This window comes from Lycorma delicatula, chromosome 2 (assembly GCF_047948215.1).
Source record: "Lycorma delicatula isolate Av1 chromosome 2, ASM4794821v1, whole genome shotgun sequence".
Lineage (NCBI taxonomy): Eukaryota > Metazoa > Arthropoda > Insecta > Hemiptera > Fulgoridae > Lycorma > Lycorma delicatula.
The window spans coordinates 185,438,529-185,454,454 of NC_134456.1; the positions used below are offsets into that span (position 1 = coordinate 185,438,529).

Here is a 15,926-nt window from a genome sequence, read left to right on the forward strand (position 1 = left end):
CGTACACAACCAATACGAATCAAGGACACATTCCACAACAATCCCCCTCCTGCACTACAATTGGTTACCACAATAAAAAATAAGGTTGGATACTTTTGATCACACCTTGTAATTTATCCCTTCTTTCAGCATTATATTTGAGTATACATTGATATGTTAAATCACTTGTAAAATTATCAAATTGTCCAGTGCAAAGGTACTATATCTGTACTAAGGTACTAAGGTCTTACATACATAAAATTTAAAAAAAAAACCTTAATTGATTTTTGGAATATTTGTACAGAAAAATTACCCTTTACCTTTTTATTCAAGAATTTACAGACAGGTCTTTTCACATTGTTAATGTCGCATTTAAAAGAAAAATATAACAAAAACAGTTTCAAACAATTAGGTTGATAAAAAGTTTTAAAAAATTAATAGAACTTGTTTTAGGGATGAGGAGATCTTTAACAATCTTACAGTTTTGAAACTTATCTCAATCTTTTTTCTAGTTTCCTAATGTGCACATTGCAATCTGTCAACTTGTGAACAATTAGCAACCTGCCGACAGCCCAATGAGATGAACATCCTTATGTATGAGATATAGACTTGTACAGATTCAGACCAACCATTTCTTAGATGTGTGGTTAATTAAACTCCAACCACCAAAGTACACTGGTGTCCACTCTCTAGTATTCAAATATGTAAAAGCAACTAGCTTTTACTAGGATTTGGACCCCAAAATCTTTGACTCTAAAAATCAGCTGTTAACTTATTTGCAACGCGTTAACCACTAGACCAGCCCAACAGGCTAAAGAATAGATTAAAACAATTAATTTAAAATATAACAATGTAAAATTATACACAAAATATTATCTCACTTAAAGAAAAATAGTTTTAACTTAATAGCTTGGAACACTAGAAAGGTAGAAAAAATGTCAGAACTCCTGTTTTTAATGCTAGGAGTGTTTTTTACCTTCTAACTCCCTTATTACACAAACTACTATCAAATTTTGATACCAGGTTCTTAAGAATGTGAAGTATAGGCCCAATATCCACCATAATTATATATACTCATAAAAATATACCCTTAAACTTATACACATTTTAACCCGTAGATTTTTATAAACCTAGATTTTAGTACTATTGGATTCAGGAGACCTAAAATAAGTTTAAAAATCTGTGGATCTTATTTTTAACAGATAAACACTTTCTTTTATAATTTGTAACTGCTAGAAAAGTAAACAGAATAAAAATGTTTACGTATGAGGCATGAATATAATTAATTCATCTAGAGAAATTTGTTTTAAAAAGTAAATATTAAAAGATACATTAGCAACAAGTATTAGTATTTTTTTTAAAATAAATAAATAGTGAATGTTTATAATAAAGTACTATATAAAATTGCATATAAACCTATAAATAATTTTTTTTTTAAATTCTTTAATTATAACACTTTTGACAAATTTAACTTAAGGAGCATATATAAATTAAATGCACAGACTGTTATACCACCTGTGTGTATATATATATATATATACACATATATATATATATATATATATATATATATATATATACTGATAGATCATTTAAAATAAGATTCTCAGAACATCTAAGAGTATTTAAAAATAAAAATTTTTAGATTATCCCAGATCACTTGATTTCAAATGAATAAAATTACAGATTTAGTTAGTAAATAATTAACGTTGAAAACAAACTGGAGCATTTGGAGAAGTGTTACATTTATAAATATAAAAATTTCAATTTAATCAACGACCAGGTAAATGTTGTGCAATGATCAAATATGTAACCTGATTTGTTTAATGATGTGTTATCAGTTTAAATTGGTAGGCCTGATGATCTGTCTAAATTGGTTGGCCTGTATAATAAAATTTTAACATCTGACTAATAATTTTAATCAGTCATGACTTGGTTGACGAAATAGGTCAATGCTAATGATAACTAATGTATTTTAATAACTGATTAAGAATCTAAAGGATTTGAAAAGTCCTTATTAGATTGAAGGTAAGATCAGTGTTGTTTTATATGTGTGTATCTTGTGGTTTATAAATACATATTTATAATTCAACACACAGGAAAACATGTTTAAAAAATTAATGTATATGACATAAATATATAGTTTTTTTTTTTTTTTGTTAGGAGGAGAAATCACCTAAATTTGGGTGACAAATCAGCCTGTGCTCAAGGCCTCTTCTGAGCAGTGGGTGTTTTCCAATCTACAAGTTATTGGGAGATTAAATTTGTTACCCCTGATTATCACCAAATTGCCAAACAGTGATCTTTTGCTAACATAACTATGTTTATTTGAAGAAAAAAAATTGCTTTTCTTAGGGACTAATTCCTTCCCAGCATTGTGTGCATGTGAAAGTATCTGGCCGTATATTTTGAAAACGCAAACATTTCCCTAAATTTAGACTGCAGTACATTTCCCTAAATTTACAAAAATTTGGTTCTTGGATTTTCAGAGTAGTTAAAAAAAAGCTTCAGTTTCTCTAATACACACATTCTCTACTTTCTGTCTGCTAAAGGTTTTAAATTCAAGGTTCAAAATTCTTAAATGATAAGATCGTTTCTGTGTATGCCGTAAGTATTATTTTTAATGAACACATCTATTATAAGCAGTATGCTTGTAAATTTTCTTTCTTTTAATTTGAAATAATTTTTTATTATGTTACCACTATACTACGCACACAGCATGTGCACTATTTACAGCATGGCTGTAAAAAATTTAAAAGAAAACTACATAATCATTGATGATATTTGAAATTTTAAAATGAATCCTCTCATTTCACATGACAATACGTTTTTACATGTAGGTGAAAAATTATGAGCTTGTAAAATTATTCTTACTGTGAATTTTTTCACATATTCTGTGGTTACATTAGTACTACTCAGTACTAATGTAACCCACAGTTTTTTTTACTAATGTAAAAAAAAATAGGCCAAAGGCTACATCATATACTCATATGATGTAGCCTTTGGCCTATTTTTTTTTTTAATATTGGTGTCATTTAGCTGAAGCAAATGGATGCAACAGAACACTGATAAACAGAAATTTAAAAACAAAATACTGAATAAGATTAACAAAAACAGTAAATTCATAACACATTAGCAAACAATGAAAAACTTGCTGGTATTCAGGTTTATAAAAACAGGTTACACAGCACTGTTTGCAGAACCACAAATAAAACAAAATGCATAAACAAAAATGACCAACAAATTTGATTTATTTGGGATAAATAGGATGCAGCTTTTCACAAAAACACTTAACTGACTTCATTTTTCCAAATTACTTCATTTAAACAAGCCACACATGCACAAATAACACCGAAATCTTACAATAAAAAAGCAGATTTGACATAATTTAGTAGCTCAAAATACATTCTAATTGAACAAAAGCAATTATACAAAGTGAAGGAAGTAATGTGATTGCAAAAAATTTCAGATTTCAACAGAAATATCTATTTTGACCATCCCTGAACCCATTTTGTCTAGTATTGGCATGATGTATGTATGAGTGTACGTACATATGTATCTCGCATAACTCAAAAACATAGCCTTGCATTTTTTGATTTTTTTTCTTTGCCCAAAAAAAAAACCAGTATGTGTTAGCTGCCACAGACATCATTCTGCTAGATCACAAAGTTGTCTGATCAATAAGAAGGAAATGGCAATACAATAGGTTTAGACCAAAAAAATTTGGGTCCAAATGCTACTTTGAACCCAAAAAAATTGTGCTCTGCATATAAATGAAGCTTACATCCTATTCTCAGTTTGTTGCAGCTCAGTTTGTTTGGATGTAATTTCTGAATTGACACCAGCGTTGGCAAGCATGGTTGACCATATCATCGATCATAAATTGTAGAGGCGACCAATTAGAGAGATTAATCCAAAGCCAATGAACAAAGAAGCAGATGTCTCAACACAAAAGAATTGTTATTACAGAACCGGAAATGAACCTTCAACCAGTCAAAAAGCAAAACCAAAATGAAGAAGAAGCTAAAGTACAGACTGAAAAAATCTCCACTCAGGGACCTGCGAAACTAGAAGTAAAGATTTTGGAAACGGAAGATTTTGAATAACCAACAATGGACCTTCGAAACTTTGAAAGCATAGTGGTGGTCTTAAGGTGAGAGGATAAGCATTTCGGCCACCCCACACATTCTGGCTGTGAGTGTATCGAGTCTCGACTGTGATTTACTTCTAACTACGACATCAGAACCAGTGTCATCTGATGCTGGCAGCAGGAGATCCTACATGATTTACTGCAGAGGATCTGAAGACTCTATCTTCGAGGCATCAAATACCTTAGAATTCAACATCGTGGCCTTTAGAAAGATAAAAAAATGGGAGAAGAAAGCATGGCTTAAGGGAAAACAAAGGCGATAGAAATAATGATTGAGATAGTTTTTTTAAGGAAATTTTGAAGAATCTTAATCAAACGAGAGTTTTAATCTCTTTTTCTGACAATGAATTTAGTTTAATAATATTGACAACATTTCATTAGAAATGGTTTGAGTTGTGTTTTTACTTCCTTGTACGAAGTACAAGGAGGTATTGTAGTCGTGAAAAAATTTCAATTTTCAGATTTCAACGTAAATTTTAACCATCCCTGAATTCATTTTGACAAGTTTCAGCATGGCATCTGTACATACATATATATATGTATGTATCTCACATAACTCAAAAACAACTAGCCGTAAAATGTTGAAATTTTGGATTTAGGACTGTTGTAACATCTACGTTCAGCATTTTAAAAAAATTAGGGTTCAAATACAGAGATAGAAGAACAATTGCTAACATGTACAGGAACCAAACAGCAACAATAACAATTGAAGAACATAAGAAAGAAGCCCTAATAAGAAAGGGAGTCCGACAAGGATGTTCCCTATCGCCGTTACTTTTTAATCTTTACATGGAACTAGCAGTTAATGATGTTAAAGAACAATTTAGATTTGGAGTAACAGTACAAGGTGAAAAGATAAAGATGCTACGATTTGCTGATGATATAGTAATTCTAGCCGAGAGTAAAAAGGATTTAGAAGAAACAATGAACGGTATAGATGAAGTCCTACGCAAAAACTATCGCATGAAAATAAACAAGAACAAAACAAAAGTAATGAAATGTAGTAGAAATAACAAAGATGGACCACTGAATGTGAAAATAGGAGGAGAAAAGATTATGGAGGTAGAAGAATTTTGTTATTTGGGAAGTAAAATTACTAAAGATGGACGAAGCAGGAGCGATATAAAATGCCGAATAGCACAAGCTAAACGAGCCTTCAGTAAGAAATATAATTTGTTTACATCAAAAATGAATTTAAATGTCAGGAAAAGATTTTTGAAAGTGTATGTTTGGAGTGTCGCTTTATATGGAAGTGAAACTTGGACAATCGGAGTATCTGAGAAAAAAAGATTAGAAGCTTTTGAAATGTGGTGCTATAGGAGAATGTTAAAAATCAGATGGGTAGATAAAGTGACAAATGAAGAGGTATTGCGGCAAATAGGTGAAGAAAGTAGCATTTGGAAAAATATAGCTAAAAGAAGAGACAGACTTATAGGCCACATACTAAGGCATCCTGGAATAGTCGCTTTAATATTGGAAGGACAGGTAGAAGGGAAAAATTGTGTAGGCAGGCCACGTTTGGAGTATGTAAAACAAATTGTTGGGGATGTAGGATGTAGAGGGTATACTGAAATGAAACGACTAGCACTAGATAGGGAATCTTGGAGAGCTGCATCAAACCAGTCAAATGACTGAAGACAAAAAAAAAAAAAGTAACATCTACTTGTGCACCTCCCCTTTTGATTGCAATTGACTTGACTAAAAATGTTCAAAATCCAAAAAAATGAATTTTGGACTTTTTCTTAACTGCAGTAATAAGTCCTCATTGAAAGCTTTTCAACAATGTATCGTAAGTGGTACTTATTTTCATTGGTTCCAGTTATAGCCAAATAAAATTTTAATTGATAAATTATTTGGATATTAGGGGAAGGCAAATTGGTAGAATCAGACTTCATTTTTTTTTTAACTTTTTTTAATTCATTTTTTAATTTAAATATATTAATTTATTAACCTCCAATTGTAAAAAAATGTTTATTTGTAATTTTATAGGCATACAAGGAAGTTATGTGGTGTCCACGTCAGATTTTTTTAATATGTTTTTGAAGTGTTATTAAAGTGTCAGTTTTATATGTTTTTTTAAGTGGCAACGGCCATTTACACTTGTCATGTTGTGTTTCTTTTCGTGTTTTTAATATCCCTTGACAAGTCTATTTCCGGATGATCTGTTTTGACAATACTAGTCTACTGACTATGCCACGCTGAAGTAATAGTAATAACATAAAGTATAATTTAATAATAATATAATAGGAGGGATGCTGAAATGAGTGAATGAATTCTACATGGTGTAGGTGCCATGTAAACTTAATAAAAAAGAATATTGTAAACAGCTTCTGAAATGTTATAATGATGATGCTTCCTTTTCGATATTGTGGCAGGAGATGAAAATTGAGTGCATTATTATGACCCAGAAAAAATGGGAGAGTATGGTAAACCAGCATGTGGTTCATCACAATCAAAAAAATTCAAAACATATCTTTCTTAAAAAAAAATTATCTTGACAGTGTTCCGAGTTCCAAACACATACATGACTGACTGACTACCTGGAAGCTGGGGTGATGAAATTCTTTGTAATACACAGAGGAGACAAGTATGTCAACAATCAATGCAGTCAATGATTCTGCAACACAGTATTGCTTGGAAAACCCATATTGTGTGCATCCACTGAAGCTGCTGAAATTTGAACCTACATCACACCCTCCATACTCACCAGATTTGGCACCTTGCGATTTTCATTTCTTTCTGCAACTAAAGAGTGCTATTAAGAGTATTCATTCACGACAGATTATGAATTGAATGAAACAGTGATTCTTGGATCAAGGAAAAACTAGCAGCATTCTTCATTGATGGATCGAGAAAACTAATTCATTGTTGGGGAAAATGTGTATCTTTTATGTGGAAAAATAAATGTAGGTTTTAGTAGCAAATAAAAAATATTTTATTCAGCCTCACCTCATAGTAAAGAATAAAATTGAATATATTATTTAGTTTTATTTAAATGTTATTTGTGAAATTTTTATTCTTTTTTACCAAACAAATTTGTTAATAAACCTGGGTTATACACAAATATAAAGTTATTTGTTAAGGTAGTACGTTTTATTAATTGAAATTTAATAGATCTAGCTGTTGTTAAATCTTTTTAGAAGAATCTGTAAGATCATCTTTTGCATAAGAAAATGTGTTCTTATCACATTATTTCTAAGTTCTCCAAACTCAGAAATCATAAAAGTTTTTAATACATTGCACAGTCCTCATAGAGTTCCATTCTTTTTGCTGTGTAATAAAAAATGAATACTGTTCATATATGAAGTTTGAGGTTGGAATAAAATAATCATAATTTTTTTTTAAACATACTAATCTAATATAAATATACTATATTCAGGTATTCCTGAATACAGAGGATGATATTGAGTGTAAGTGAAGTATAGTCTTGTACAGTCTCAGGTCGACTATTTCTGAGATGTGTGGTTAATTGAAACCCAACCTCCAAAGAACACCAGTATCCAGATCTAGCTTTCAAATCCACATAAAAGTGGATTTGAATGCTAGCTTGAAATTTTTACTGAATGAAGCTTGAAACCTTTACTAGAACTTGAACCTTAGAACTCTCGACTTCGAAATCAGCCGATTTGCGAAGGAGCATTCACCACTAGACCCTTTGGGTGGGTTATTATTAGAGTTTGCCTTCCTTTTTTATTCCCACCTTGATTCTTGGTTATTTTACAGACAATAATTACCTTCTTTTTCTCTATACTTCAAACTAATTCTTTAACACTTTATTCTATTACTCATTATCAAATATGTGAGATTTACAAATGCCACATATGTAGCTTTATTCTTCTTCCGCCTGCTCTTTAAGAGTATTATGCGACTTAAAACTGCCTACTTTGAATCCATATTTTTTTAAAACAAAATGTTGTGATCTAATTCACTTTCAACTTCAAATTCTACATCTAGTAGTGTTGATTAAAGTTGTAATTTTACAGAAACAAGAAGAAGAAAACACCAAGTTTTGTATGCTACTGAACTAAAATTGTGTATAACAATCTTACATTCTGCTACATAGGTTAGAATAATATTCTAGTTCAGAGGTTCCCAAACTTATTTTTCTCATAGACCACTTTCAAAATTTTGCTGGTTCCGGTGGACCCCCTGCAACTACATTTCTACCATATTTCCAGTCTACGGAAAATGTGAAGATTAGATCTAACTATGAAAATTTGCGTTACAGCTGAGTTCCATGAACAACAGCTTCTGAAAAAAGTGAGAATTGATTGGTTAATTTTTGATTGACTGTGCTGTGAGTGGATGTCAAAAAAGTAAAGTTGGCCAATCAAAAAAAATGCTTCCATCCAACTTTACATTTTTAACATTTACTCACAGCACAAGAAAGCAATCAATTCTCACTTATTTTATTTAGAAAACTTCCCATTTAGAGTGGTAAAAAGCAAAAGAAAAATAGTATATTTTTTTGTGTTGCATTTATTCAACTATGTAATCATTACACTATTAATTATTATTGTTATCATATTGCAATGTAATATAATAAAATTGTAATATAATTAAAATTAAACATTAATAACGTAATGTAACTTCTACAATAACAATCGCAAAATAGTTACAATTTTAATGGGAGGGATGTACTTGATGGAGTGACAACAAATTATCAATATTTGGCTTCAGTTTTGTTAGGAATAAGCGCAAATCTCCCCGTTCTGTGATATTGAATCTGCTCCTTTTTTTTTTGATAAAAGGTTTGTAACGACACTAAAACTTTTTTCGACAAGATGTGACGAGGGAAACGCTATCAAACAAGCATTGCGGACGGCAGCGGCGGCGCTTTGCAAGTCTCGACACGTTCGTTGTACTGAATATGGAATATGCAAGTTTTTACAAGTAACAGTCGCTGAGCTTCTCAAAACATTAGCTGCCTAGATTGATACGCAAAGTCAAGCCAACATTTTAGTTCTTCACTATCGAAACCAGATGAATTTTCGTGGACCCCGCTTACGAATTGTGAACCCCCATTTTTTTGTCACGCCAACGTAGACCTTCGTCGAATCTCCTGTGGACCCCTGGGGGTCCACCTGGACCTCTTTGGGAATCAGTGTTCTAGTTTAACAATTAATAAAATCAACCATTCTACTCCATCTAAAGTACAACAGGCATAATATTTTATACTTTAAAAAAGCTCATCTATTTTTATACAGTTGCTCATTTTCTGTCATGTAAACCTTGACTTAAAGGAAAATTATTATTTTATTGTAATTAAAAAAAAAAAAGAAATTTGTTAATTTATCCTTAAACAGAACTCTCCAAGTAGTAATACTGATGTGAAAGAACATTCTGGAACAGAGAAGTAGTGAGGACTAAAATGTATCTTTAAATTTACATTTTATTTATATTAATGAAAAAAAATTGTAAAACTTATTAAATAAATCAGCTTAAAATAGTGAATCTAAGCATAAGTTAAAAAAAATAAAAATATTATAATCATGCACTGAAAAAAAATCAATACAAAGAAATATCAGTATTCAAACAATTGATATTATGTTATTTTTAGTAAATTACCAAAAACTTTCAGTATTATGCCCAAATATTTGGGTTATTAGATTAGTTTATGCCTATTAATAAATGGAAATTATCTTCTAAAAATGGCAGAAATAATTTTTTATGATGGACCATTTTCGGATTTCGCGCCCTCAACATATCGCTTACATTAGATGTTAACAACAAAAGCGACTTTTTTCGTAATCAAATCAGCTCTTGTTTTACAGTTAAATTCCAAATAAAATTAAAACTAAAAACATTTTAAATAAATTTTAATGACAATCAATTTTGATGAAGATTTTATTTTTCTACAATAAGAGAAATTTTTGCAATCAAAGGGAAATTTTATATTTCCAACAAGAGTGGCATTCTGTTGGAACAGCTGAGTTTGGCGTTCAGCATTTCTGTCGTAGGATAAGGCACCGTGTGGTGTTGTTAGTCGGTTGGTGACGAGTGTCGGAGTAGATGGATGAGGCTTGAAATGAATTTATGACTTGAAGTATATTTTATTCATTATTATTTATTGTGAAAATGCTCCTTCAGTGTTCATATGTCATTATATTTTTTGGTAAGTAAACATCAGAGTTGAATATATTTTTTTAACCGGTACTTATCTTGTAAACATAATGTTAATATTGTGATTTGTTGCACGTGTATATGATGCTATTCATCACATTTATTTCGTATTTGTTAGATTTCTTGTTTCAATTATTTTCGTCTTTTTGTATGTTAGTATTCATGATGATTCGTTACCCGTTTTAAATGGCATAACCTAATCATAAAGGTGATTTAAACATTTTTTAACTACTGTTGAGAATTTTACCGTACATAGGTTTATTTTTAATTATCTTTATTTCATTGAATAAAACTTATTTAAACATTTACTGTTTTCACACAAATTTCTCAACTGTGTTATAAACATATATTGCGAAATTCTTAATTAACATTTAAAATAATTGATAATTTGTGCTTAAATTTACATATTCTTAATTTCGTGAGCACAGAAAAATTTAATTCTTAATCATTGTAAAAAAAAAAAAACTAAAACGTAATTTTATTAAGTGGAATGATTTATTTCTTATTAAAATATGTTATTTGATACCTTTTTTTTACTGTACACCGAAATTCATTTATATTAAAAAGCATTACATAAATTTTAATCTAGAAGTTTTATATCTGTTCAAGATTTGCAAAGTTAAAAATACTGTTTAGCGATGTTTTCTTAACTTTTTTTTTTGATTAGAAAAAATGATTGAATTTTATTATTAGTTAACGGAACATAGTGAACAACCATAAGCGTTTTACTACGTACTTTATATCTACTAATATAACTGACATTTAATGTTTTTTTTTTCTTTCAAAATGATTTGGACACTATTCTCAAAATTATGGTAGGGAGTAAACAAAAAAACTTATGTAGATTTACTATACCGTTTTTATAATTAATGCTATTTTCTTAAATATTTATTCTTCATACATTAGTTTATGCTACTAATCGCTAGAGATAAGTAGCAATCACTTAAATGATGTTCATTTAGGGGAAAATCTTCCTTATCTGTAAAGTATAATTTTTAATTAAGCAATATTAAACTAAGTGATTTCTAGCAAAGTATGAATAAATCGTTGATATAAATATTTCAGATATCTGCATATTATTATCGTTTATCGTACACATTTGGTAAATTGAGCGGATAAGTTTTAAACTTGGGCATAATTAGAGTTACTCTTAATTTAATTTTATTTAATTGGAGATAAAAATCTGTTGTATTAAAACTATTTAAAGCTGTGGATTATACTTACTAAATTAAATGTAACTTTTAGTAAGCAAGTAGATTTTAATTAAAGTTGTTTAGTATTTTGAGAGAAAATTAAATTTTAATAAGGGAGTTTAAACAATTTTGTTTTTTTTTTTTAATAAATTACCTCTGTTGTATTCAATTATGAAATTAATGGGTTATGGTTATTGCTTATCGAATTAGTTGATTGGCTTTAAACAATATCTAACATAAAAGTATTGCATGCACGATGCCAGCAGCTAGTACTCTGTTAGGGTGGTCATGGTATTATGCAGGGGAGTCGGAGAGTTGAATGCAATGACGGTGAGGTTAGGGGGTAAACGTACAGCGTATGTATACGTACTGTAAAGAGTGAGAGAGATCGAGTGAATTGAATCAATACTTGAGCAAACAATGGTACTGAGCACTGAACGAAACATGCCTCACTTGTCTGTAGGCAATACTCGTTAACATAGTAGTATGGTGTGCTTGGTTTGGGCAGTCTGTCGTATTCAGTCTGTACGAAAACAAAACAACAAAGTAGTAGACTTACAGACGACATGAATAATCGACCTTACTTCCGTTTTATATTATACGTTTTTACTCCCGCTTCTGTAAATACACGTTTAATTTCTTTTATTATTCTAAATATTTTTTAATATGCTTTATCAGAAAATTGTAATAAGAAACAAAAATAAAATTATACTTAGAAACAAAATAAAAAATTAACGCAATAACTTAACGTATACAAATTCAACCGTTATTAACTTTTTCGAAGTATACGGGGGAAATTTATAAATAATTTCAAAAATTAAGTTGTATTTATTTATCTATTTTATTATTTCTTCATTTATTTGTCTATTTTATTATTTCTTCAAAAACGTCTTAATATGCATTAATTTAATTTTCTTAAATTAACGCCATTAAAAGTTATACTCCCATCATTAAAAACGTATTGCTGAATTTTTGGGAGCTTTTAAATTATGAAACCGAAAAGAAAGAAAATGTAATATGCAAGTAAATATTTTGTTAACTATTTATGGATAATAAGTTACAATTCATCCTCAGTAATACTATTAACCGATTAAGATAAACATTGGTCACTTAACACCGTGTGAGATTTGATCTATTACTAAATTAGTTGTGATAAAAATTTTACTTTGGGGGACAGGATACTAAGGAAGACTTAAATTCGAATTTTACGGGTAAATTGTGAAGAAAAAATATACATACTTAAGTAGTATCATATCTACAGTTTCAGGAATTGTTCGCTTGTTTACTGTGCCTTGTTATTTACTGAAAGAGATTGTTTATTGTGAAAAGACGGAAATTTTATGATAATTTTATCCCTGCTTTGATTTGATATCTTAATGAAAATAAATCTGATATGGGCCCCACATGACTTCTGTTTACGCGTATTAAATTACATACACATATTTTTTTAGAATGAAAAGTACGTCAAATTTTATTTCGTTAATAACTTATAATTTGATATTATTTTTTTTATTGTTATTATTTATTGTAATTTTTTTTACAATCCCAAATTAATAATTACTAATAAATATATTTAAATTTAAAAAAGGAGATGAAGTCGGATTTGAACCATGTGCCTTCCCCGTGTAAGATCCAAATATTTCATTAATTAAAATTTTATTTGACTATAACTCTGGAACCAATGGAAATAAGTACCACTTATGACATATTGTTGAATAGCTCTCAATGAGGGCTTATTACTGCAGCTAAGAAAAAGTCAAAAACCAAATTTTTTGGAATTTCGGTTTTTTTTTGGCATTTTTGTCCAGCCAGTTGCAACCAAAAGGCGAGGTGCACACTAGATGTTACAACAGTCTTAATCCAAAATTTCAACATCCTACGGCTAATCGTTTAGTTATGCAAAATATATACGTACGTACGTACAGGCGTCAAACTGAAACTAGTCAAAATGAATTCAAGGATGGTTAAAATGAATATCTCCGTTGAAATCTGAAAACTGAAATTTTTCGCGATCACAATACTTCCTTTACTTCGTATAAGGAAGTAAAAATTGAAAGTATTACATCATATTGTCGCATCGCAGATCGACAATATGATTTATATCCTTTTACTGTTCGATGTGTATGTTTTATAAAAGAAACTTTTTCGGAATCTGACAGCCACTTTTTTCAATTTTTTTAAAAATACACTTACGTAATTTTCATTTTTTAAGATTTTTGGAAATTTTACCATTTGCATTGAAATGGTAAATATAATCTAACGAAACTTAACCTACGCTCGCGTACCTTCATTCGCTAATATAGGTTAGCGAGCGTAGGTTAAGTTTGAATAGAATATAATTATAAGCGGTACTTATGTATTAGCCCGTGACCAATAAATTGCAAACTTTTGGTTATTATTAATATCACCCGATATAACCATTATATTACCATTTTTATTTATTTATTTTATAAATATAATTTAACCAAACTTAATTTTCGCTCGCTAACCTTCACTAATTAACACTAATGTTTTGAGTATTTAAATAATGAATTCAATAATTATTGCAATTATTTATTATTTAATTAATCAAAACATAACTGTTAATTAGTCGAGGTTCGAGAGCGTAGGTTAAGTTTGGTTAATTTATCTCTATAATTATAAGCAACAATGCTTATATTTTCAATATATAAAATTTGTTAACGATCCCATAACTCTGAAGGATTTTCAAAGTTACGGGATCATTGTGGTTAGGGTCGACGGGCTAATACGAATACCTTGTAAGCAACAATGCTTATATTTTGGACTTCTCTAAGTTAAAAAAAGGTTATTTAAATTGGCTGTTGGATTTCGAAAAATTACCAATCCTTTTTTGAACTCATTATAACATTAATTTTATCGATAGATTTTCAGAGATGCGGATCCCTGTCCTCTTATTGGCCTTTTTTGGGGAAATTGGAAAAAAAACGGTTGTTGATCTGAGCCAATACACTGCTGCATCTTTTTGTTATGAAAATCAATCGAGCAATTTTTAAGGTGCCGTAAACAAATTATAGAAATAGAAAATATTCTGCAGTTTTTTCTTCAAATAAAATCTATTCAGTTTTCGTTCTTCTTTCTGCGGTAAAAATTATGTTTACCAATTTTTTAAAGAATTTACAAATATGAAATACGATAAAGCACAGATTTTATCACCAATTTTTTGGTGATTCGTTAATCATAAATATTTAAATACAGGATTTTAGCTGTAATTTTTTCTTTTTATTTCGGTTTCCTTAAAAATCTGTTAAATAGTTTATGTGATACAGGTATAATCGAACTTAAGAGGATAGATACGGTGGCGTTTGTTTTTATGTTTTCGTAATTGTTTGGATTTACAGACATAAATACATTTGGACCTACAGACTTTTTCGAGAATTCTTTCTAAATTTTATAAAAAACATTTTTTTATCAAAAAAGTTCCGTTATATTTTCTTCTGGTATGTACACCGTCACATGTTAAAAAAAACTCGAACGATAGCTGTTATCTTCACACAAAAAAAAGTTGGTTGATTTTTTGACAACATTCATATATGGTTTCGATCAACTACAACAATATTTTAACCATTTCAGTGAAATAAAGCGCGAGTCGATACAATGGTGCGTATTGTTATATAGTTAACGGTACGTATTGTAAATTTTGTTAAAGTATTATTAATATTATTGGATAAAAATAAAAGAAAATAATCGTTGTACAAAGTTTGGCGATGTTCCGTATCCCATTGGATATGATGGTGGCTTATAGGTTATTTGAATAAAGTATTTTTATATCTAAACGTTTAAATTAGATTATCATCATTTCCTATTTCTTCATGAACGAAGCTTTGAATTAGATAAATAAATTTTTACGGGTGTAGGAATAATTTGAATTATTAAAGACTTCCAAAAAAATCCTTACCTTTATATAAAATATCCTAATATTAAATGGTGAAAAAGGATTATTATAAATGTTCTGTACTTTCCTGCGGAAACTTTATTAATGTATAGTTGTTTGGAAGTATTTCATTTTTTTATAAATTGTTTTATTAAACTAACGAAACAGTTGTATATGACCAATACGTCGAAATAAATTATTTTATTTTATAGTGGTTTAGGACTTCTTGTAGTATGCAAGCATTTTAGATATCTCTGACCCGGTTGATTAACGCCTATTTCTCAGAGCTTTGTAGAAGTTTATTAATTTTACACTATAATGTACGTTTATATCCGGTTAAGAAACTTATCGTTTATGTATACCGTAGCATTTACTGTCTCTACAGTCCATAGATTAGTAAACTGTGCTACCGAGGAGAAAGGAACCGACTTTTCCCGTAACTCATGTTTAGAGTAAAAGGTTTTAATGTTGCCTAGGCTTTGTGTAACAGCTTATGATATCAGGTGTTATAAAGCCGGATTTAGGACTTATCGTCCTTAAGTAATCATGACAATGTAAACGCATGTTCTCTGTCGTGCAACATTTTGAT

The 15,926-nt window shown here is 29.7% G+C and overlaps 1 protein-coding gene across 1 annotated transcript in view; it reads left to right on the forward strand.

Moving 5' to 3' along the window:
- The first annotated feature begins 10,106 nt into the window (after positions 1 to 10,106).
- The window catches only part of LOC142320335 (inactive tyrosine-protein kinase 7-like), a 217,938-nt gene continuing 212,118 nt past the window's right edge, over positions 10,107 to 15,926 (forward strand). The window contains exon 1 of the mRNA XM_075358041.1: positions 10,107 to 10,244. Coding sequence (XP_075214156.1) covers positions 10,208 to 10,244 — 37 coding nt within the window. The 5' untranslated portion in view covers positions 10,107 to 10,207. The remainder of the gene's footprint in view (positions 10,245 to 15,926) is intronic.